The sequence below is a fragment of the Phycodurus eques genome, chromosome 14, assembly GCF_024500275.1.
Source record: "Phycodurus eques isolate BA_2022a chromosome 14, UOR_Pequ_1.1, whole genome shotgun sequence".
Lineage (NCBI taxonomy): Eukaryota > Metazoa > Chordata > Actinopteri > Syngnathiformes > Syngnathidae > Phycodurus > Phycodurus eques.
In genome coordinates, this window is record NC_084538.1 from 1,674,272 (window position 1) to 1,698,890 (window position 24,619).

Sequence of the window (24,619 nt, forward strand, 5' to 3'; positions counted from 1 at the left end):
GATGCATGGATACATTTGTCCTCATTGCCCTGGAGTTTGCTTGGCAACAAGTGACATCAACATTGTCAATGTCAATGTGAAAGTTCTTCTGCATGTCGATTCATAATGTGCCGAAAACGTGCATTTTAAAAAAAAAATATTTATTGAAGATTTTATTCAGGATTTTTATTTTTAGTTTGTGATCATAACTATTTATTCATTTTGTTTAGTATTATTTATTACTCAGGAGTTAAAAAAATACTTGTTTAATTTCTTTGATTTAAAATATCAATTTTATGTATATAATTTATTGATTTTCTATTTTTTATTTTCTCCAGGATGTATTGTACATTTTTGAAAGTTTGTTTGATTTAATAGATTCACCCATTCATCCATTTCCTACCGCTTATCCGAGGTCGGGTCGCGGGGGCAGTAGCTTTAGCAGGGACGCCCAGACTTCCCTCTCCCCAGCCACTAACTCCAGCTCTTCCGGGGGGATCCCGAGGCGTTCCCAGGCCAGCCGAAGGATGTAGTCTCTTCGGGGTGTCCCGGGTCGTCCCCGGGGTCTCCTCCCGGCGGAACGTGCCCGGAACACCTCACCGGGGAGGCGTCCGGGAGGCATCCGAATCAGATGCCCCGGCCACCTCATCTGGCTCCTCTCGATGCGGAGGAGCAGCGGCTCTACTCTGAGATCCTCCCGGATGACCGAGCTTCTCACCCTATGTCTAAGGGGGAGCCCGGACACCCCGCGGAGGAAACTAATTTCGGGCCCCCCGTATCCGGGATCTCGTTCTTTGGGTCACGACCCACAGCTCGTGACCTTAGGTGAGGGTAGGAACGGAGATTGACCGGCAAATCGAGAGCTTAGCTCCTTCTTTACCACAACGGACCGATACAAAGCACCGATCCGCCTGTCCATCTCCCGTTCCATTCTTCCCTCACTCGTGAACAAGACCCCAAGATTTCATATCATTTATATTTTTTAATTAATTTTGAATTTATTTTTTGATTGGTTGTACTTTGAATAAAGATGTTAACTTATTTAATTGCTTATTTCATTTAGTTTTAATTTAATAAAATTTTATTCATTAAGTTCAGTTTCATTAGATCTTTTTAAAATAGTTAAATTAGATCATTAATAATTTCGTTCGTTTACAGTATTTCCTTTTTTTTTTTTACATTTTCAATTATTAGCTAACAAATGATTTGATTTGCGTAATGAATTTGATTGTCTAGAATTTTGTGTGTCACATTATTTTCTGTCAGTCGGCTTCACATTCAGTCCACTTTACATTATTCTTCTTTTCCTCCATCGCTGTTGTGTCTTTTCCGGAAGTAACTTTCTTCTTCGTTCCAGTTGGGCCGAACGGCCTCATAATTGTGTTTCTTTGGTCTGTCTGTGCGTTTGATTGCTGTTTCTGACGCGACTTCCTGCGTGTCCCCAGCTGCTTTCTGTCTCTGCTGCTGGTGGCCGCCGTGGTTTGGAAGATCAAGCAGAGCTGCTGGGCGTCTCGGAGACGAGAGGTTTGTCCCGCTAATTCCGACTGCCGTCGTTTTTCCTCTCTTGTTGCCGCGTGACAAAATGAAAGGCGGCCTTCTTGTTTCTTTGACATTTTTACAGTTTGTCATATTTTCTTGTGACTACCGAGGTGCTCCTACGACAAATTTGTTGCCTCCAGCGGTAACCGTCTTGTAAACGATGACCACCATTTTCAGTCTTCTACCATCCCCAGTCAAAGATAATTTAGTCCTCTCCCAACCTAACAAGTTTTCGTCATCATCAAAGACAATTAGTTTTTCACCCAACTAATCCACATGCTTTTTGTTAGCATCCAAGTTACCGACCTCATTTCTTTGAAACCAGAGACTTTAGTTTTTTTGCAAACATCAGAGAAGTTACTCTTCTACCAACCAAATATCCACGTTTGCATAAACATCAGACAATCTCGTCTTATAACAACCTAACATAATGGTTTTTGTAGGCATCAAAGACTCTTCTACTAACCCAACATAAACGTTTTGTAAACGGCAAAGACAATTTCGTCTTCTACCAACCTAATACACAATTTCATAAACAAGTTGGTCTTCTTTAGACCTTCCACGTACTTGTTTTTGTAAGCATCATGAACTACTTTTTGTAATGTTTTTTTCTAAACGTCAACAACGGTTTAGTATTAAATGAACCCAACGGTTTTGTAAACATCAAACTGTGCGCGTCAGTCAGCACGTTAGCTGTCCCCTCGTTGGTTTTTGTTCCTGGCATTTTTGTGTTGTTTTCTTTTGTTTTGTTTTTGAGTGTTGCATTTGGAGAGGGCGAGGCATCCACTCGCACGCGGCGTGTCATGAACTTGTGTTTGGCGTGGAGAGCTGGCTGAAGAGCCTCTCGGAGGTCACCTTCCTCCCTCCAGCTCGCCTCTTTCCGTCACCCCCTCGCCCATCCAGGCCTCGTTCAGGATAACCTGCAGAGAAATGTGTTTGGCCACCATTCTGCCCAAATTTAAAAACATTACCAAACTAAAAATCGTCATCATTTTTTAAGTGGACAATTAATTATTTTATTTTTCTTTCCCCTCCCCCATTTAATAAACATTTTTTGACTATGTTTGGTAGTACTTATAAAGCAGTAGAAGCTGTTTTCATTCAAATTTAATGAGTACATTTTTACTACATGGATTTGCACACTAGTCAGTAGGGCCTTGAGATGCAAGTTTAATTTGTGTCATGAGTTTTTTTCACTCTGTTAGTGACTTTCTAAAACATGCGGCTCCTTCTGATGTGTGTGTGACTAGGCCACCAGGCGGCAGTACAATATAGTCATGCAGATAAACAGAAGAAGAGTCTCACTCATCTATTGTGACTCAATAATCTGCAGTATTAATGTTAGTCGTTTTTTGCAGAGGATAAAGAATATACAGTGAACCACGCATATTTGCAGTTTGGCGCTCACCTGTTGGCGGATTCATTTTTCTAAAAAATTATCCTTTCTTTTTTGTTTTTTTTGGGGGGAAGGGCTGAACCAACCCCAAAAACGCTTGTCGGCTCTTGAAGAATTCTTCACTATCTGCCAAACTGTCGCTTGTTGTGAAGTGAGTTGAGTCCCTGCCATCATGCAGCGTTTGTATGTCAAGTTTTGCCCCACAATGGCTAAACGGCGCATCTCCCAAAACCCAAGGCACCACTGAATGTTATCTTTCCGTCCTCTGAAGCCCTTATTCTCAGGAGGGTCGCGGGTGTGCCGGAGCCTCTCCCGGCTGGCTTTGGGCGAGAGGCAGATTCCAACCAGAACTTGTTGCCAGCCAGTCAAAGGACACGTTGTATTTTCAATTTTTTTTTCTTTCTTTCAAATATTTGTAATTGTTTATTTGCCAAGCATTTTCAGGTGTCATCAGCGAGCACCAGGTAGCCCACAAGTTCCACATGAGTAGCCATTGGGCCTGTTCTAAAAATAGCTGCTATTCTTAAAAAAGAAATAAAAAAAGAGAAGGGAGAAATACCGCCACTTATTACTTAGCTGCAGCTAACATTTTTTCTTCCTATTGTTTAGTTTTTTTAATCACACCTGGAACTCTGGAAATGACTTTTCTTTTTGAACATAGTAATTCAAAGGTCACTTTTGCGCGCGTGACCAAACCGTAGCATTTGCGAAAACAAGCTATGGAATGACGATGAGGAGATGATGTGCCCCAAATATTTTGAGCAAATTTGTTATTTCAGAAGTGTGTATGAAACTGAAAGCCCTTTGCGTTAACCGGTACCCAAACCAATACCACTTTGACTTTGACGCGCGTCTGTTAGCATGTATGTTAGCTCGCGGCGTGTGTGAACGGGTGTCTTTTTGTATCTCACGGCTCCCGCGATGCATCTTAATCCTGCTAATCTCGCTTCCTTACTGTAGAGTATGTAGCGCATCATTAGCGTTTGGACACGTTCCAGTGGCTCGTGTTGCTTGTAATCCGCCATTCCATCACCCTCTGGTGACCCCGTCATCATCGCGAGGTTCTTTACAGCAAGGGGATTATCTATATCTTATTTGATCTTATTTTAGCCTTGATGGCGACAAAGGGTTGTCAGCATTGAGCAACGTCGTTTTTTTTTCAGGTTTTTTGTGTTTCAAAAAGTTTGCGCGTTGGCCATCGAGCTGCTACACTTAGCATCTTTTGTTAGCGCCACTGTCGTAGCGTGTTCGTTCGACCTTAAGATCCAGGTCCTTTTTTCTGTCTTTTGTAGGCCTACTTGTAGTTCCTGGAAATGAAAGGTCTGAATGAAATATGTGCAGTGCGGAAGTTCGTGGACCTGTCAAAAGCACGAGCCCCCAACCCGGTGTCTTCTTCCAGCCCCGATAGATTAACCCGGAGCGCAGTTTAGACCTCCAAAGGTCCAGTTAAAATTTCTGTGGGCAAAATCAGACAGCCATATTTCCACCTAAGGTTTCAGGAATGTTTTACTTCATGGTACCTGTAGTTCCTGGAACTTAAAGGTTCCTGTTGGATGTGTTCAGCACAGTCCTAATGGTTCCTCGGCCTCTTGATAGTACTGCCCCTCTAACAGGATCTTCTTGGGGATGGCAAAATTACCTTGCAACTAAATTTAAACAATAGTTTCAATGGTTCCTGGTTCTGGGGTAAAGTGCCTATAGTAGTCAAAATAAACCATAAAAGTGCATTCCTGCCTCACGTTCCAGGAGCTTGTACTGCGGTGCCTTGAGATATGACTTTATTCCGTAACCACGCTCGTAAGTAACTCAAAACTAAAATTGAATGAAAATGAAAATGGCATTAATCCATTCCAGCCCCTCATAAAACACAAACAAGAATGTTTGTAACTTGTTTTTTTTAAATTAGAAATGGCACTCTACAGTATTTTACTTCATAAAAAAATATAGTAATCACATAATCAAATACAAGTAGACTGTAAAGAAGGTAAACACTGTGTACCATGTTCTCATCCTTTGTCCACTGACATTTTGCTCCTTCTGGCCACCAGGGGGCCAAATAATACAAACAAACATAATACACCAAGAAGAGTTTCACAACTAAGTTATATTTTCTGTCTACATGTGTTGCTGCCTGTTTGCGTTCAAATATCTGTTGCTTAAAGGGTTATGTTTACTGCAACACTAATGCATGTTCCGTTAGCCTGACTATGGCGTTTTGCTTTGTGTGTTAGTATTAAGCTAGCGGACTTTCAGAAGTTATGTCATTTGGTTAAATACACAAGGTTTAGTTGTTTTTTGTTTAAACCTCTCGTGGGACGTTTGCGCCTCTCCCTCATAATTTTGCTCGCAACTTAAGACAAAAATCAGCCAAGTGTATCTCGAAAAGGATGAGGATGTTCAATAGCAGTTTTTTTTCAGATCGATACGAGTGCAAGTGTTCACTCTTGAGTTGTCACTGATGCAGGTAGAGATACTACTAGTACTTTTAATACATACATACATACATACATGCGTACATTTCTTTCCTTGTGATACACAGATGCGTTAAACTGCCACAGTGTAGCGCCAACTACTGGCAAGGAGGCCGTAATGACAGATCTTTTTGTGTTTTACCTGCAGTATCTGTGGCTGATATCGACAGCCTTCACGAGTACCTGCTACCTTGAAATTAAGGCAAGTCTCTGCCCAATACCGGTGCCTGGTATCGGTACTGACTCGGACGTTGCGGTACTACTGAAGGTTTCTGTTCCGTTTACAGTCATTCCTGGAGCTAAAAGATTCCAACTAGGTGTTTTTATGCATCAGGTTTAGTGAACATGTGGCTGTTTAGTGATTGAGGGATGACACGCGAACACGTTCACACGATAAAATATTTTGTCGATAACTGCTTGCTGGCCTCGTGCTTCGTTAAACTTATCAGCAGCCACCCTTCACTCACATGGAACCTTCCTCCAAAATCCCTGGTCCACAAGGCGGGATGAGGTTTTCCTTCTCACCACCTCCACGTTGAGGCTAGCAGATAAGCTAGCAGCTAGCTCCCGACATGCGGGAAAGTCTTATCGGTTTTTGACTGACAGGCAGCTGAGATTCAATTAAAGACCACCCAAAAACAAACACTGAAGCAAAGAGGAAGTACATTTCAACGCAGATCTGGATGAAGGTGCGCGCATCCAGGAGGGGTTTTGTCAACTGTAGATAAAGATTTTTATTGGCTTTTTCCTCCGCAACAGGAACTTTTGGAGCACTGTTGAGTGTTTGGACTGCAGCAACTGTTGTCTAAATTTAGTTCCAGGGACAAAAGACAAGGTCTTCCTTTTAAGAGGTCCAGGAACCTTTTGGACTGCATGTCGGATTGGAATCAAATAGTTTCAGGAACTGTTCATGTATTAAAAACGAAAGGGCCCTGGAAGTTTAGGAGGAGAATTCAGCATGTTGGCTTATTTTGATTGCAGGAACGCAACTAAGAACGTTGGTGCGTTTAGACCAGGGGAAAACTGTCTAAATGTAGTTGCGGGGTAATCTACTGGGGCCAAAAAAAGATGACGCAAGGGGTCAGTATTCTTGGGAGATCCAGGAATGTTGGGGCCTGCACTCGTCATATGTCAGAAACCAAGGTTTTAGTTCCAGGAACTACTGTACATGCACCAAGAACTAAAGGTTCCTGGAAGTTTGAGAACTATATTCTCAAGTGAGTCCTGGTGTCATTTTATTGGGGCAAAAAGAAGACCTTTATAGAGGGGGAGCAGTGGTTTCGACAGGTCCAGAAACATTTGGGACTGCGCAGAACATATCTGATTGGAACCTTGAACTTCCAGGAACTACTTGAAAAACTGAAAGTTCCTGGAACTTTAGGTTAAAATGCTTTAGGTCTTTATTTTGACCACAAGAACTTTACCCAATAACTAGGAACTTTGGGAGGACTGTTGCATGGTTTGGACCATGGGAACGATTGTCCTTTTCCATCCGATGTTGCAATGAGTTCCATTTCCCCTTCTAAGGTGCAAAAAAGCAAAATGGAGCTGTAAAGTTAATTCATTGTTCATAGTTTTAAACGACTCGTTTGTACTGTTGACATCCTTGTTTAATTTGGTGCAGTTGTGACATCACCTGAGTGTTTATGTTAGCTACTAGCGCCTGCGGCTAACCATCGACGACCTTCTCTGTCGCCATAGCAACTGCTGAGGGAGATGCAGCAGATGGCCAGCCGGCCTTTCGCCACCATCAACGTCGCCATGGAGACGGACGAGGAGCCGCCAGACCTGATTGGAGGAAACGTCAAAGTGAGCTCTGACCTTTGGATGATTTTTCTCCACGTACTTTGTTTATTATGATCAATTGGCAAGCAACCGTCGCATGACTGTAATTTTACGACAAGTACGTTGTAGCGGTGTCCCGAGGACATTTTTTTTTTTTTTATTGTGGACTATTTCGATCCATCGTTTATTTCTCTTGTACGTCCTTTGTTTGAAGTTTCCATCAAGAAGTTTGAAGTTGCCATCAAGAAGTGTAAATTAGTGGAATTTGTTAGAGGATGACTTGCATAACCGGTTGTCAGTGCGAGTTCATCCAAAGGCTCGAAAGCAAGCAAAAAAAAAAAATGACGATGTTGTTTGTTTGTGCCACGTCCTGCTTCCGTTTCGTGCTACAAAGCAAAAATGTTCCGCAGCAGATGTTGTTTGGTAAAGCGGATGTGGAGAAAGTTGGATTGTCCAGGGAATTTTGCGGAACAGACACAGAAAAGCGAGTTTGCCGTAGCCGCCCTGCGGACCAGATCGGCTGAGGAAATGGCGGAATGAAGTACATTCAGCGTGTCGACTTGGAAGATTTTTAAAGGCGGAGACCCACCAACAAGTCTCACGAAATCAAGCTGAAAGACGCGGGAAGTCCGTGCCCCAAAAAAACAGTTTGGTGGGCACGTCTGTCTTGAGGAGACCCTCGAAAGTCTCAGGAAGCCATGCCTGAAAAAACACAGGAGGCCTGCCATTTTAGTTTCAGGCCGTTATTTTTGCTCGAAGTCTGTACTACCATCCATTTTTTTTATGATAAATTTAGCCACTAAAGGCAATTTGACTTTGGAATGTAAATTTTGGTAGGGATGTCCTTCATGTGTAGACCCACAAAAAATGTCAAGAAGCCGTGCCCGAAAAGACGCATATTGGTTTGAAGCGGACATTTTTATACTCTGTACCATTTGACCCCCCAAAAAAGACCCCAGATGCCAGTTTCTTTTAGCATTATGAAATTTAGTAGGTGTGTCTGTCATGTTTAGACCCACCAAAAGGTTTCAAGAAGGCACGCCCGAAAAGACATTTTGAGTCATTTTAGGTTGAAACAGGCCTTTTTTTGTTACACCCTCTAGAACTTAGCCACCAAAATGCAGCCCCCTAAAGCCAGGTTCACTGGGCAACATGAAATTTGGTAAGCATGAGTGGACCCACACAAAAAAAGTCTCAAGCAGCAATACCTGGAAAGACACCGTTTGGCTTTGAAGCAAGCATTTTGCTCCTTTTACTTTAGTGTGTGTCGTCGCTCGCAGCCTGGTGTCGGCCATGTTTACTTGACACGGCGTTTCCCTCTAATTTACTGACCCTTTGCTGATCTTATCATGTGATGTCTGCTCTTGTGTGTGGGCCTTATCTGCACTCTGCATGTGTGTGTGTGTGTGTGTGTGTGTGTGTGTCTGTATTTATTTCTCCAAGTCAAAACAGCAGCTCGCCGCCGCTATCAGGCCGGTCTTCGTCCGCCTCCTCCATCTGCGCTTTGACTTTTCTTCTCCCTCCGCCTCCGCTCTCCTTTTCTTTCTCCCGCTCTCCCGCCAGCCACGATCCAATTTAGATCCTCCCGCGCCGGGCCGCACGCCGTCCGTCTGTCCGTCCGCACTATCTGCGCGGCGGCTCAGATTGAGCTTCTCGGAGGCTCGCCGGCGTTGTTTCGCCGCTCGTTTATCAGGACGCCGCCACGCTGCCGTTTAAAAAGCGACGCCACGCCGCGCCGGCTCACGTTCATTAAAAGTCGTCGGTGGCCTTAAACCGCGGTCCGCGAGTGGCGGCGGAAGCTTCTAGAGCTGACACAAGCGGCACGTTTCACCCGTGGCAACAATTGATTAAAAACAATGTTTGATTGTTGACCAATTGATGTTTTTAATTGGAATTAAGCCCCAAGTTAGCATGATAATGCTGCCTTTACTTCCGCGTGCCCCCAACTTACGAGTTTTTCGGGTTTCGAGCCGTTCCCAAAAAATGTTTGGGATTTAACCTTTAACTATCCAGGTAAGGCAATTAAGAACATATTTTCATTTGCAATGTCGACCTGGTTGCAGACGGCAGAGCGGAAAGCAAATGCAAATACAAACCGTAAAATGTAATTCATTACGTCGTAGCGTGCGGTATCTTCAAAGGTTCGTAACAGGCTGAAAAGAGTTGCAGCAATCACGTACGGTATCTCTGACTAACTTGAAACAAACAGACAGTTTTCAATCATTTGGGGCAGAAAATCGAAAAGATCGATCAGGACTTTGGGAACAAAGCGGTTAATAAGACTGCGGGAACAGAGAGTGCGGGCGCTGCACTGCATGGCGAGCCAAAAATGTGCTTTCCAGAAAAACTGAATTGTGAATTATAAGGATTTATTTATTGATATATTTTGTAATTATATACAAAAAATAATTAAGTGATATCAAATTGTGACTTTTGTGTGAGCTTGAGACACTCCACCCATAGATGGCGGCAGCGAACTTCTCACCATCCAGACTTCGTCCTTTAACGTTGGTTACCTTGTGAAAACACAGCATTTTCCATATTTTGTGGTTTTCGCTTGGCAAATTTCTTTTTTTTCTAACCACGGCTCATTTAATGAAACGTGAGTGCTGAGAAAGAGAAGCGGATGCTGTCCACTGAATTAAAGCCTAAAAAAAATATATGAGCAACCGTGCTGGGAATAATTGTGGCGATTTCAGCGAAGGTGAAGTTAAAAAAGTTGCCAAAACGGATTCATTCTTAGCGTTGTATTTTATGATGTTATGACTATGTTTTTAAAATACAATGCTGTAGAGTGCTATATTTCGCAGGACATCAGCATTTTAGTGGAGGTTATTTGCGGGTGTGTTGCGCTTTGAGGTTGTTTTTAGCAATAGCTCGTACCTTAACCAACATTAAGTGTGCAAATCATGTCTTTATGTGTACATCCTATTTTGCTTCAGTATATGAACTCAATTGGGATACAGTTTAGGCTTTAAACCACCAAACATTTGGATTTAACCGAACTCAACAACCGACATCTATATTAAATAGATATATACTTAACTAAACAAATTAACCATAAATGAATAATTGATGAATCATCATGTCCTTGTCTTTGATCTGGCTTTGCTGAGCAAATCAAACTCCAATTAAGGATTGTAATTGCTTCCAGCTAAACAAGCTGATAGTTGTTGTTGTTTTTTTTTTTTCTTCTTCCATGCTCATTTATGCGTGTTGACAAACTGAAGAGACATCGCGCGATGAAGGCTCATCGCCATTCCCTATCCTCGTTTCGAGCGGCGAGCGATGAAAGACGCGCGGCGTGCGTGCGTGCGCGCGTGCGTGTGTGGAGAGGCAACTAACTGCAGCTTAATTGAAGTAGGATGCGTCGCTCTGCCTGCGCTGGAAAGATAATAAGTCTGCTTGCTGCGTGTTGTTGTGCTGGGGAAGGGGACGGGCGGACTTCTATGCGATGGAAGAGCAAAGAAGCAGCATTTCTTGTGAGAGGAAGAAAAAAAAAAAAAAGGCTGAGGGAAACACGACATTCATGGGAGCAATTCAAAAGAAACTGCGACCGTGTGTGCGCGCGCCCCTGTGAAAGAATGACTGGGTGACTGAGAAAGTGTGAGGCAGAAAGGAAGATCGAGAAAGTGAGTGAATGAATGAGAGTGGGTGGAAAATAGTCAGCGATTGAAAAGCACGAGTGAGAAGGAATGAGTGAAGGTGAAAGAGTGAATCATGGATACAGTCAGGGAAAGAACGAGAGTGAGTGAGAGGGAACGAGTATAAATGAGTGAACGAGTGAGAGGGAACAGGTGAATGAGTGAACGAGTGAGCAAATTTCTCTTCATCCTGATACTGAGCGACAGAGTGAGCGACCGAGAAAATAAGTGAGCGGGACGAAGGCCTGGTACGCACATCAAATCTTAAAAGCTGTTTTTTTTTTATTTTTATTGACAGACCCCACACGTGACGATAAAAAAAATCTGCCATTTAACAGTTTTGCCCGTTGTGTGTGTGTGTGTGTGTGTGTGTGTGGTGTGCTCCGATAATCTCGAGTCACCACACGCAAAAAAAAAAAAAAAAAATTCTCCCGCTGATGTTGAACTCGTCGTGATGTCACAAAACTGAAGAAGAAGAAACATTTCGGGGTACGCGCCGATGTTTCCCGAGCGTTCTCGAAGGTTGCCGCAGCGCGGAGCCTTGCAAAATGGTGATGTCCTCACAATAAGCGGCTTGCTTTGGAAAATACTTCGTCGTCGTCTGGAGAACCTACTTTTTATACAAAAAAACCAAACAACAACAATCGGGTAAGACGTTTGTTTTGATTTACGGCTGCTTCCTCGTTCGTCAGCCGAGTCACTTCTTGATTGGCTACATTTTGTTTTACTGCATCGTGACTCGGGATTTGTCTGCTTTCCCCAAGCACGAGATTCGTCGTCGTAAATATTGAACACGTTTAATATTTAAGATTGCCCTACCTGTTTCGGACCCTAAAATCAGGACAAATCCCCTCTTGGCACACCCCGGAACCCTAAAGACAATCTCATGGGATTAAATATACATCAAATTGGGAAGAGGTCAAATCAGGACAAAAACAGCCCGATTGTCTTTGTGTGTGTGTGTGTGTGGACCAGGCCATAGAAAGAGGGTGACTGGAAAAGAGTGAGTGAATGAGTGAGGGTGACAAAAAGTGAATGAGCGCAAGAGACTGAACGTGAGTGAAGGCACAAGTCAGAAAATTGGGAAAGAAAGAAGAGTGCATGGAAAAGACGAAATAAGAAAGAGAGTGCGCACGCGCGCGTGTGCGTGTGTGTGTGTCTTGATAGCTGACAGAGGGGAAAAGAGTTCAAATGCAAACAAATGAGATTATGGACAGACACGCTCACTGGCTACAAGCACACACACTCAGATAGTCCAGCCTGACTTTGTTCCATTTGAACCATAAGTCATGGAGTGCTGAGGTCACTGCAACGCACACGTGCACAAAAAAATCAACATAACATTTACTGCTCGCTTGTATGGGTCGGATGTGGAAGAACACCTTCAGGGATGCACGAGAACGAGTACACACAATATAAGACAGAGGAGGGAAAAAAGCATATCAAATAATACAATTGAAAATACCCCAGCGGTGAAACAAACCCCCCAAAAATGTACAAACATACATATAATATACAAATGCAAGTGGTTGAATAATTCATTCGCACAATAAGTTGATCCTTTCTTTACTGCCGGCCTCAGGCAGCACAGATAAAACCAACGCACTCAACCAAACGCATTAACCACAATCGCGCACGCGCGCGCACACGCTTGTCACAGCTGCTGGTAAAAGTAAACATCAGCAAAGATTGAGTGTGTGAAAGTGGGAAATAGGTCAAACTCTGAATAACATTACCTGCTCCTGCGTGTGCGCATTTGTGTTTATGTTCGGGCATGGACACGTGGGTGTGGCTTTACACGTTTGTGTGTCTTTGCGTGTGTGCATGTATGTTTGTGCTTGTGTTTGTGTTTGTGTTTGGCACGAAAGTGACTCTTGAATTGCTTTGACCTTTTCGGCGAACATCGGATTTTAGGTTCCCCCGCAAAAATGCGCAATTTTGCCAAAGCTGAAGCGTGAATACGTGGGTGTTAACTAAATTGCCTTCCTATAATGTTCTTGGCGCCACGCTGTGAATATGAAAAATAATAGTAATGCTGTTTTTTTTTTTTGTCTCCAGTGCGTTCCCAAGCCCATAGCTTTGGAGCCGTGTTTCGGAAACAAAGCGGCCGTTCTTTCCATCTTTGTTCGTCTACCGAGAGGCAGCGGCGGAATTCCGCCACCGGGACAGTCGGGTAACGTAACGACACTTGGCACACACTCCACACCTCCTCTGCCCGACGTCGGCGGCAGAAAGGAGGATGGCGAAGGAGCTTCTGTCCGTCACGGACGAACCGGAGCGTCCGTCGCGCAGCGCCGTCTCCGGGCAGCTTCGGCGACGGGCCGCCGTCGTCAGTCGATCGATTTGATCTCGTCGCCTGTGCTCCAAATAGCCCCAAGTGAAAGCGCGTCGAGTTGGTTTCATTTCAAATCCATTGTGGTGGCGTTTGCGGCCCAAAGAGATGAGAATTTTGTCCGCGTCCCGATATTTATGGCCCTTCGTTGTTCTCTGTGAAAACGACTAATACTATAATATCGCGACAGCCTACCGAGTCAGTTGTGAAACTCTTCTTCGTTCGTGTCGCTATTGCTGCATTATGCTGCCCCCGTGCGGCCAAGGTGCGCACACCATAAGGAACAGCACAAAGGCCATTGATTTGAAGTCAAAAAAACTACAATTTCTTTGTGTGTGGGTGGGGTTTGCTGGAACAGATTCACGTCATTACTATTCATTTCAAAAGGGAAAGATGATTTGAGTCTCAAGCATGGGAAGGGAACAAACTAAACTCGTATCTCAAGGCGCACCTCGAGTAATTGTTTTCCGCTCACATCTGCTCGTACGAGATTTCTCATTCACGTCCAGTTGCTGCTGTTTGATCGACATCAGCGTTCGATTGCTCAGGTCTGGCGGTGGCGAGCGCTCTGGTGGACGTTTCCCAGCAGATGTGTTTGGGCTTCAAGGAGAAGTCCGGAGGCCTGAGGAGCCGCAAGCAGCAGCCCAGCGCTCAGCCTTCCACCTGCATCTGACCTCTGACCGGCTCACCCGCCAAACCCCGCCCGCCTCCTCCCTTCTTCAGAGACTTCCACCTGGAAGAGGTGCATGCTGGGATGCACGACTAGAAACCTTTGACCCCACTTTCATGCTGCTAGAAGAGATTTTCATCTCATCCCATCCGAGACTTGGCTTGTTGTTTAGTGACGGTTGGCTTAGTTGGCAGGAATTTTTTTAGCCAAAAAGACATGACTGAGTCCCAAGTAGGATCCCTGAGGAACCCCAGAACCTTCTTACAAGCTTCCTCAAGAGTCCGACGGTTCCTAATTGTAGACATCCGGAGGACTGATGCTCGGCCGTCTCATGGACCGGACGGATTCGTGTCCGAACGGAAGGGTTTCCGGCAAATTCCGTCTCCGGTAGTGGTAACTGTGGCGATTAACCAGCTCTTATTGGTCCAGGTCCATCTGGCATCTTTTGGAGAGTGTCATAAATATTAGCTAGCAGTTAGCTCTCGACCATTGTTTGTTTTTAACTGGGGGAAAACAAAAGTTTAGCATCTAATGTGATTTCAGCTAGTTCCGCGTCTTCTCTTGAAATTTTACACATTTTTGTTGGATTTGTGAGCGAAAACTGTTTGAATGCTGAATTTGTTCATTTGTGACTTTTGAATGTTGTTTTTTGTTAACTGAGAAGAACAACACGCAGTTTATTTAATGTGATTCCAACTAATTCCCCCTTAAAAACACAAATTTGACCATTTATTATTTGGCCAACATTATGTGTGTGAAACACTGTCAATATGCTGAAATCGCTTTTTTTTTTTTTTTTTTTTTTTTTTTTTTTTTTTTTTTTTTGCACTTAGCTCTCGGTCGCAATTGTGCAAAAAGAAACAAAGTATGTTTTAGTGTTGAGTTTTTTTTTTTCTTTTTTTTTGTTGCTGTTTCACACGGATGAGACGGCTGGACGGCACTAGCTAACAAACGGTTTTGACGTCCATGAGACTTCAGGAGCGCCCTCTTTGGGGGAAACGTTAGCAAAACGCTTCTCTACTGTACTCGGAATTACGCGTCCGACTGCTGAAACTTTGCTCGCTTTTGACGGCATTTGCTATCTTCCAGCTTCACGCACCAGTTTGCTCTTAGAAGGTGTTTGTAAAACAAAAATGTGAATTTTACACAAAAAACTGGGAAACAGAATTTGGGAATGTGGTGTGAAATGCTGAAATTGTTCATTTGTGACTCGACTTCCAAATCGTTGGGGGGAAAAACAAATCCATAAACGCTGCGAATATTTTTTTTTGGTTGGCTTTTCGACTTCTGTAAAATATTTATTATTGTGTTTTGTTTCTTTGCTGCCCGCTAGCATAAGAAACAAGATTTCTGTGTATGAGAGCACTTTGTAAAAGTGAAAATCACTGAAGCCCGGAATATGTTGTCAATTTTTAACGTTTAATAACAAGCAGAAAACATTCGAACGTCAACATCGCTTCCTTTGTTTCTCCCACTTTGAACACTTGAATGTTGTTTTTAAAAATGCAAACAATTGAACACGAAATTGATGAAAGCGGACGGGACGTCGTCGTCATCCCTCATCCTGACTTTGCTAACCAGTCGATGTTTGAACGTTGCTTTTTCTTAATGAGAGGGTTTTTTTTAAACGCATATCCCCTTTTCCAATTTTTTTTATACTAACATCTATTTTTCTGCCGCTTGAGGCGCCTTCACACACCGCTACCTAGCAAAAAAAACTCATCGAAAACATGCAAGCGATTGTCCCGCTGCTTTGTTTCCCCGCTTCGCTCACCAGTCAACGGTTGAACTTTGGTTATTAATTGTTCAACTTTTTTTTTGTCGGATATCTCCAATTTTTTATTTTAGCGTTGACGAGGTGTCCAGTTTTTTCCTCGCTTGATCCACCTTTGTACACTAAAGTCCTTTGTTCTCAATTTACCGTTTAAGAACAAACGGAAAACACGATGACCCTACCGTTACTTCGCTCGCCAGCCAACTCTTGAATGTCGCTTTTAATCATTAAAAAAATAAATTCACCCAAAAAGCTGACAAACATTTTGTTGGATACTCACATCTTAAGCTTTAGCGTGTTCAGCGTGTCCGATTTGTTTCCCGCATTTCACCCAAAACGCAGTAACATTTTTATTTTTTTTATATACATACCTGCATTTCTTTTATTTTTTTTATTACCTTGTCGTCTATTTAATAAGCAAACCATAAGTGATGTAAAACACTGCAAAGCATGTTTCTTTTTCCCGGTGTGCCCCCCCCCCCCCCCCCCAACCCTTTTATCTGCCAACGTCCTTATCTTCTTGCGCACACAAACGTCGGCTGCGGGTGTCGGACTAAAACTAACACCAGACCGAACACCGACCTTATTAACTTTTCACCCTCGGAGAAAACCAGTAAATAGGGGGGGAAAAAAGAATCATAACATACAGCGGTAATAATAAAAACAATGGAGTTTGCCCTGAAGGCCTCATTGAACTAAAGGTCGGATTAGAAGTGTTTGGGGAAAAAGGTCAGAACACTTGAAAGTTTTTAATTATAGAAAAAAAAAATTTAAATTATCTGTCTTGTTTTTGCTGGTTTTTCCCATCTGGATTATTTTTAAACCATTGGGAATGCTTGGAAGTATTAAAAAAATCCTAACTTTATCATACTTGACACATTTTTAACTTGCAGGGTTTTTTTTGTGTGTGTTTGTTATACAGTGTAAATCCCAACGTGAAAAAAAGAACACAAAGAACAAAAATCAAATTTGATATCCAGGAATTCTTGGAAGGTTAACGATGGAGATTTTGCAACAAAAGAACAACAAAATATGTTGAATCCATATTTTGGCCTACTTGACGAATATTTCATGTGGCAATTTTTTTTCTTTGTCTCATACAGTGTTAATCCTGATGTAAAAGAAAAATGAAAAGAAAAGAGCAAAGAAAACATTCTTACGCTGTCAGGGATGCTTGAAAGTTTCCCTGTGGATAGTTTATGACCCTAAAAAAGGGGGATATATATATATATATATATATATATATATATATATATATATATATACACACATACATACATGACATCAATGTTTACTTTTTTAAATGAGTCATACTCCAATATTAAAAACAACAACAAATGAACAAAATGTGATCATTTGTAAGACTGGACAAGAATGCGCGGCAGAATTTGTAGCGACATTCGGGATTCGGAACGTAAATACCGATCGTTTTGTGCAATTTGAACTGCTGCAATAACACTCATCATAACGCTGAAATGTCAACTACAAAATTGTTTTTTAATCTTTTTTTGTTCCGCACTCATTGCAAAAATGTAACGTTGAATTTCTGCGATGGTGACACTTTATGTAAGAAGAACGATTTTTGTTGTTTGTGTAATGTAGCAGGAAACTGACATGCTAGCTGAAAGTTTGCCAACAATTGCGAGTCTGTCCTCTCTCGATGGAATCATTTGAAGAAGTTGCCGTCGCTTATTCCGATAACACAGGGGAACACAATTTTTGCTGAGTTAGGTCTGACAGCTGGTTTAACAAATTTCTGGGTGCGGATCCCAAAACTGATCAGTTTGTCTCTATCACGTCAAGTTTTTGAACTATAGATCCCCGTTTTCTTAAAAAAAAATTGAACTATACTGTACTTAACAGATATGTGCTTATTTTCTCAAACTTTTCATATGTTGCCATACAATGAAATAAGAAAGAAACAGGCTTGGCAGGCTGCAGTGTTTATTTAACACTATTATGTTTTACAAAGGATATGGCACAAATCTCTTAATTCCTACTATGCTAGCTTTCTGTTTGCAGATATTGGTAGTACTGACCTATTGGGAGCTGCACACACACCTCACCGCACTGTCTCAATTGTGACTGCACAAACAAGTCGCCGCGTCGCTGAAGATGAGTCCAATCGTAATCAGCTGGCAAGTCCTGCGACAGCTAAATCGGTGGGGATGAAGCCGTGACGTGCGAGAAAAAAACTGACTGCGATTTTGGAATCAGTTTGCCAATTTTACTTTTAATCGGCATAACAATCTAACTCCGAAAAAAACAAATCAAATTGTTCCCCAGTGTAATATTTCAAGCCAAGTCGAAGGTGTCAGAAGTGCATTCCAATTCAAGGACGAAAGTCATCAATATAATGCTAACATATCAATGACAAAGTTAAACCGTTGTGGGTTTTTTGAAAAGAAAAACGATTGTTGATGATATAATGTAAAATGTAGTCTGTCCACTCTCAACTGAATCACTGAAAATCGATTTTTCTTTTTCCTAATTGTTTTTACCACTAACTTTACATAGTTATTCATGCATAGCGGTTCAATTTTCAGACCTCAACATTACGCAAGGAAACGGGAACCTTGACGTTAGCGACTGGCTGTATGCAAATGCTAACATCAAATCCTGTCAGCTCTTGCGTGAGCACAAACATTTAACTTTGCTTTTTTGTAAAGCGTAATCCACAATGTTAGGAAATGGCAACATTGGAGGAGCACAATTTGAAGACGTGAAAAGCGAAAAACAAATTGGGTTGGATTTTGGTTGTTTTTTGTACATTTTTTCGGGAGGCCAGTGTCCTTGTACAGCAAATACTCAACGAGTTGTGATAATCTTGACATTTTTAGTGAAAAACACTGGCTGCGTTCTTTGCTCTCTATAATATGAACTATAAAAAAGTATTTAAATGGTAACACACTGGTTCAAGCAGCTGATTTACGTCGCCCCCTTTTGGTTGGTCTTCATCTAGCGGCATTCAAATGTATGAGCTTGTTCATATGTATAATTCATGTCTTTTGTACATAATGGGAAAGTATTGTGAATGACATTTTGTTGAATGCTTTTAAACTGAGTAATTTATGCGCCTTTAAAAAAATAGTCAAAAGTCAGCGTTTATTAATTAGTTAATTAATCTTTTGTAAATAAAGACGTAAAGCCAAGTGCGCTAAGCTACGCTGCTATGCTAATGTAAAAGTGAACTAGAGATCCTGTAATTTACTGAGTGTACATAAAGAAGAAGACGAAGATAAAATGTTTTGGACTGATTACGTGAAAATAAAAAAAAAAAAAGAAATGCATTTTTTGGTCTTTTTTTTTTAATGACACACAAACACATAATTAGCCATTCGTGTAGCAAAACATTGAACCTCCGTAGCCACTTCATTTGATACTATCAATACTAAAAAAAAAATGTGAAAAATGCAAAGAAATAATACGACGTTGCCAACATCTGGAATTTATGGCAAGGTGTTTTCTCAAGTTAGAAGTGGGCTGAAATATCCACGCTTGCGCAGACGCGAGACTAAAAACTTATTTTTCTGGAGTCTTTTAAAGTAAACCCTCGCGCAGCTGTCCCCCCCCCCCCCGAAATGAGTCACTTTGATTGGCCCGCAAAGGTGCGTGGCGTCATGTGACTGCCTTGTGCTGTCTGATTGGTGAATTGGAGTCAGATGACACTAGTGATCACGTTGGGTTGAGGCAACGGCGCCCGATGCGCAAGTCCAAGATGGACTTGAAAAACATCGCGTATGCAATAATGGATAAATAAAAGTATCGAGCAGCATGTAACGGCTAATCAAGTAAAAGTCAAACGTGTGGTGCATTTAAAGTACTCTGACAAGTACACTTTATCCAAAATGTCACTTGAGTAAATGTAGCGCATCACGACCCACCTCTGATAATGACATAAATACATTCTAAAGTAAACGACTGTTCACTACTACGACGAGTAAACTACTACCACCACCGCCACATAAACCAATTGGGGGGGGTAAAAAAATATTTTGCAATAAGCTTTAATTGCAAAACAATATTCAACGATCGAGCGGATTGTCAAACTATTTGCTAGCTCCGGAGTGCAAGCGAGCATTTGGACAAATGACGGCAGTCTGTGTGTAGTTGGACCTTCCACTTTTATTGAGTGAAAGTGTTGAACAACATGAGAAGAAGAAGAAGAAGAAGAGAGTCTTCACATCGTTTTTTTTGTCCCCTCAGCTGTCAATCATCCCCTGGTTGTCATGGCAACCTACTTCAAAACCGGCAGCAGCAGTAATGTTTATTTGAATGGTCCAAAACAAAAACACAATTAAGTGGGGTGAAAGAGCGACAGTAGTGTCGGGAGAGCGACACTTAAAAAGTCTTTCGCTTCCGTGAAGTCGTGACGCTAACGGGCTAACGAGCTAGCTCTCTTCTCGGAGATGGCTCCAGCGGTGCTGGTTAGGGTTGCAAAAATTCTGGCAAGCCGGGGAATCTTGAAATATTCCAAATTGGAAACATTCCGTGGGAATTAATTGGGAGTTGATGCTTATGTCATGGAAAAGGATCATATTCGAGCATACGTTGGATTGTGTATTAAGCAGACATCCATCCAAAACGGATAGCTCCCCTTGCCCACATGCGAGGGCATCGCAGTACCTCGGCTGCTCCATTTTGGGTACTACTCGATCTGAAACTCACATTTTAGCGCACTACAAAGAAAAATAAAACATTAAATTGAGCAAGCAACACACTTGCAACTGAATTTTATTCATTTATTTATTTAAACCTCTGCGCTTTTCTGCTTGCTGTTGGCACGATTACACTGAAATAGAAGCGACCTTTAATTTGGTCAATTCCTGGTTGAAGCACTTTGTTCCCAGAAATTCTCATGGAAAGTTTCCATCTTTGAACATTCCTGTAGTTTCGCAATAACCCGTTGTGCTTTAGCAGTTTGGACCAAGACGTCTTTACAAAAATGTTTTTGTTATTTTTTACACGTGGGAGGAAGGAAGCCAAGGAAAGGAAGGAAGGAAGGATGGCTGAGCACGTGAAGAACACAAAACGTTTTTCAAAGCACCCACACGAACACAAACTCTTGGCTTTTTGTCCGTTAAAAAGTGCCCATAAAAGGTTCTTTGCCGCAACACGACAATAACGACAACACAACGTGAGCTGTTAGCGACGGGCGCTAACCGGCGTCAAGCATCTTTCCACGACGACGGCAAAAATAATATCGTTTGTTTTCAATAAAATGTCTTTATCTGACGGTCCTCCCGTGGCTGGTGAAGCGAGAAATGTTGCGGCTCGTAGAAAAAGCGGCGAGTCACGATTGGCGACGTTGTCCGCGTCGAGCGAGGCGGCGCCCCCTAGCGGCGGCCGAGGAGGAGGAAGAGCCAGCAGGTGGCGAGCGGGAGCGGCGGCGGGACGGGGCGGACGGGCGTCGCTCCGGCGTTGCGCTCGAAGAGGTCGGGCGACGAGGGCGGCGTCGAGTCGCCGCCGCCGTCGTCCCAAAGTCGCTCGTTGCCGTTCACCTTCAACAGCAATCGCGCAAAGCAAAAACCACATCACATGCACTTTCATCACGTTTTGCTCTAATCTACAGAGATTTTGGGGTCTTTTTCAAAATTATTTTTGTTTCCAAAAGGTTTTCTTTTTCCTCCTCATTTTTTTGTTTTTGTATTTTCTTGTTTTTATCACATATTTTAATTATCAATATAAGTATCTTAATATCGAGCAATTTTTGTCATTTCAAAAAAATCTTCATTCTTGTCTCATTTAATTCTTTTTGTATTTTCATAATTTATATTTTCATCAAAGATATTTTTGTAGTTTTCATCTGAAATGTTTGTATTAACATTAGTGCATTTCGTTTGTTATCATTTTTTTCCAATATATTTCATTTGTGGGTATAGATTTTTATCGAACGCTTTTGAACCGTATTCATCTGCAGGGTTCCTAAACATTTGAGATTTCAAAATTGCCGACATTTCTCGGTAAAACATTCCAATAATTTGTGATGTGTATCATTCTGCTTCTTTCTATTCCATTATAAATCATTTCCAGAAGATTCTAGCTCTAATGCAGCTCATGCAAATGAAGCGCAAACCCGGAGGACGTGACGACTTTCTGCGATTTTTGTTGGCCACGCTTGACACACAGTCAGCATTTTCTCGATTGACGCATTTGGGATCCTGTGCCAACCGTTCGTTCGTTCATTCATTCATTCATTCATTCATCTTCCGTTCCGCTTCTCCTCGCGCCGGTCGCGGCGTGCTGGAGCCCATCCCAGCCATCTTGGCCCCCATTTTGAAACACTAACTCTATTTGGACACCCAACTTTGAAACGCTAAGCCTAATTTGAAACCCTAACCCTGTTTTGCAACCCTACCCCTATTTTCAAACCCTACTTTGAAACCCTAAAACTCTCTTTTAACGCTAATTTGAAGCCCTACCCCAATTTTGACACCCTAATTTGAAAACTCTGTTTTGAAACCCGAAAACTCTCTTTTAACGCTAATTTGAAACCTTACCCCTGTTTGAAACCCTACTTTTACCCTACTACATTTTTTCAGATTTTTGTTTGTAGTGTCAAGTTTTTGTATTGTATTTCAAATACATTTTTTGTCTGTCTGCATTTTATTATTTATTATTTTTTTCACCAATCTTTCTTGCACTGTACGTTCTTTTAGTAATTTTAGCAAGCTGTCTTTTCGAATGCTTTTCATCGTGTCCATTTTTGGACTACTATTTACTATTAGCGTATTTTTCCATCCAAAGTTTGCGTCGCGAGTTCTCGACTGTTTTCGTCTTCCGCCGTGGAGAACGATTGCATCATTTCGTGCCTAATGTTTCGACTCGACCGCCGCTCTTGTTTTCCCGTATCGCATCACCATCGATTGCGCAGCGAAGCATTACGGGACGTCGGTTTGAGACGTCGCGAGACAACGGTGGCTTCCGCCCACCTGTGTTGGGATCTCCGCCCTCAGGATGTTTTGCGCCGTTTCCACGGAAACGCCCGGAACGCCGGCGGCCCGGGTAGCGGCCGGGCTCGGGATTCCGCCGCCCGTTTTCACGTCCGAGCTGTCGCCGAACGCCGCGATCGCCTTCTCTGGAACGACAAAAAGACAACAACAACGTTGTTTTGATTTATTCCTCTGACCATTTCAGATCATATTTCATTGGAAATTGTACTAATACTCTACTAATAATACGTTAATAACACAAATTGCTGACAGGACTCTCTGGGCACTCAAGCGCTCCAAAACAAACATCCTAAATAAAATTTGGGTACATTAGAAAAGTGGAATAATGTGAGCAATACTGTAGATCGAAAATGACAAAATAAGTATTGACAAAACATACGATGGAAATAAAAGCGATTGGGGGAGGGAAATCCGAAAGTAAAATGTAAAATGAACGTTCCAAAAAATAAAAATCCACAATTATTACAAAAGAATATTAGACAAAAAAGGAAAACATTGTCAACAGAAATAAACATATATATTATAAACATTTACAAATGCTAGGATTGATGACAGCACAAAAATAAAACAAACTATGCGATGTAAAGTACAAATATTCGGCCAAAGGAATCTGAAAATATTCCATGAAAAACACACTTATTAGAAAAAGAAATGCCACAAATATTTCAAAAAATGTGAAGAAAACCCCCCAATTATTCAAATATTAGAAAGATGTATCTAATATTTATCCACTTTTAAGCACATTTCTTTCCCACCGAATAATTGTACATCAAATAGTTTTGCATTCTCTTTCTCATATTTATTAGTTTAGTTTTCATCCAACATTTTTGTATAACATTTTAATTTGTACTTTGAGTATTTTCATAGTTGTGCATTTTTCCATCGAATATTTTTGCCTTCTCTTCGAATCTTTTGCCTTATAGTTTGTTATATGTTTGTGTATTTGTTTTCTAAAACTTTCCTGTTTTCCATCGTTGTCAAATGTCATATCCTTTTACAGTAATGGGATAGTTCTTCTCGTATTTCCTGTATCTTTTATTTGTGTATGATAGCTTTTCATAAGATATGCTTTTTTTGTTTTTGTCCAGTATGGTGTATTATGACCAAATATGATGTACTTTTGTCCTTTTTTATTTCATTTAATGTATTTGTTTATGGTCAAGTATTTCGGCATTTTCAAAAATACATATATATGTTTTTTTTTTGTTTTTTTTTTGTCCGGGGCAGCGCTCGCTCGGACGAACGGGTTCAAAGGTTACTCGTTAAGGTTTGGCTTTCGCATCGCTGATTAAAATGAACTTGACCGTGGCTGCCTTCCATCAGCTAAGCGCGTTGTGTTCTTTCCAGATAATATTTGACAAAATATTTCTAAATATAGATCCTATTTCCATAATGTTACCGTTTCCATGTAAATCAATGAAGATGACATTCAGTGCAGCATTCATCGAAAAAGCCACGGGGGGCCACTCAGTGGCCATTAAGCAAAAGGGGAATCGCGGCCCAAAACGTCCTGGTGCCGTTGGAGTGCCTTGTTTCTGTTCATCGAGGGTCAACGTTTATGTTTCACTTCACCGAGGAAAAAAATGGCATGCAAAGCTTTCCTTCCATCGAGATGTTTCGTTGAACACCAAACGACTGAAGATCACACGATCAATTCAGATCCGCCCGCGCGTTCGTCTTCCCGCGGCTGACGCTAATTACGTGCCACCGGAGTCACTTTGATCAAAAGTTCCGCGGCGAACGTCGGCGCGTCGCCGCGGAACGTCCTCCGGGATCCCGCGTGTGAATTTGCCGGCTAGCGTGATTCGCGACTCGGAGGGGACGCGGTCGTTTTTCCGCTCCTCCCAATTTCGTTTTTTGTGCCGCAACAAACGGAGAAAGCGAGAAAACGTCCAACCGCACGACGACGTCACATGCGTTGTAGTTTTTCTCATCTTTTTGCCATGTCCCTAATACCTTTGTATTTCTTTGAATAATTATTGTATATTTGCCATACTTTTGTATTTCTAAAAATAAATCTAATATTTTGTTTATACTTTTTTCTAATATATTTCTATTTTTAAGAAATATTTGTCA

General features: G+C 41.9%; 2 protein-coding genes across 5 annotated transcripts in view; one reads left to right on the forward strand and one right to left on the reverse strand.

Annotated features, from left to right (window-relative positions):
- Positions 1–13,881, forward strand: part of atrn (attractin) — a 53,315-nt gene extending 39,434 nt beyond the window's left edge. The window contains exons 26-29 of one of the 4 annotated variants that reach the window (XM_061696123.1): positions 1,425–1,503; positions 7,087–7,194; positions 12,873–12,987; positions 13,695–13,881. In XM_061696123.1, the coding sequence (XP_061552107.1) occupies positions 1,425–1,503; positions 7,087–7,194; positions 12,873–12,987; positions 13,695–13,819 (427 nt within the window). In that variant the 3' untranslated portion in view covers positions 13,820–13,881. Of the gene's footprint in view, positions 1–1,424; positions 1,504–5,533; positions 6,604–7,086; positions 7,195–12,872 lie in introns of those variants that run through there. The other 3 variants (XM_061696122.1, XM_061696124.1, XM_061696125.1) reach the window with 3 other exon arrangements.
- Positions 13,882–19,209: 5,328 nt separating this feature from the next.
- Positions 19,210–24,619, reverse strand: part of gfra4a (GDNF family receptor alpha 4a) — a 66,779-nt gene continuing 61,369 nt past the window's right edge. The window contains exons 7-8 of the mRNA XM_061695658.1: positions 22,523–22,668; positions 19,210–21,091 (exon numbers count right to left, since the gene is read on the reverse strand). Of these exons, the coding sequence (XP_061551642.1) occupies positions 20,927–21,091; positions 22,523–22,668 (311 nt within the window). The 3' untranslated portion in view covers positions 19,210–20,926. The remainder of the gene's footprint in view (positions 21,092–22,522; positions 22,669–24,619) is intronic.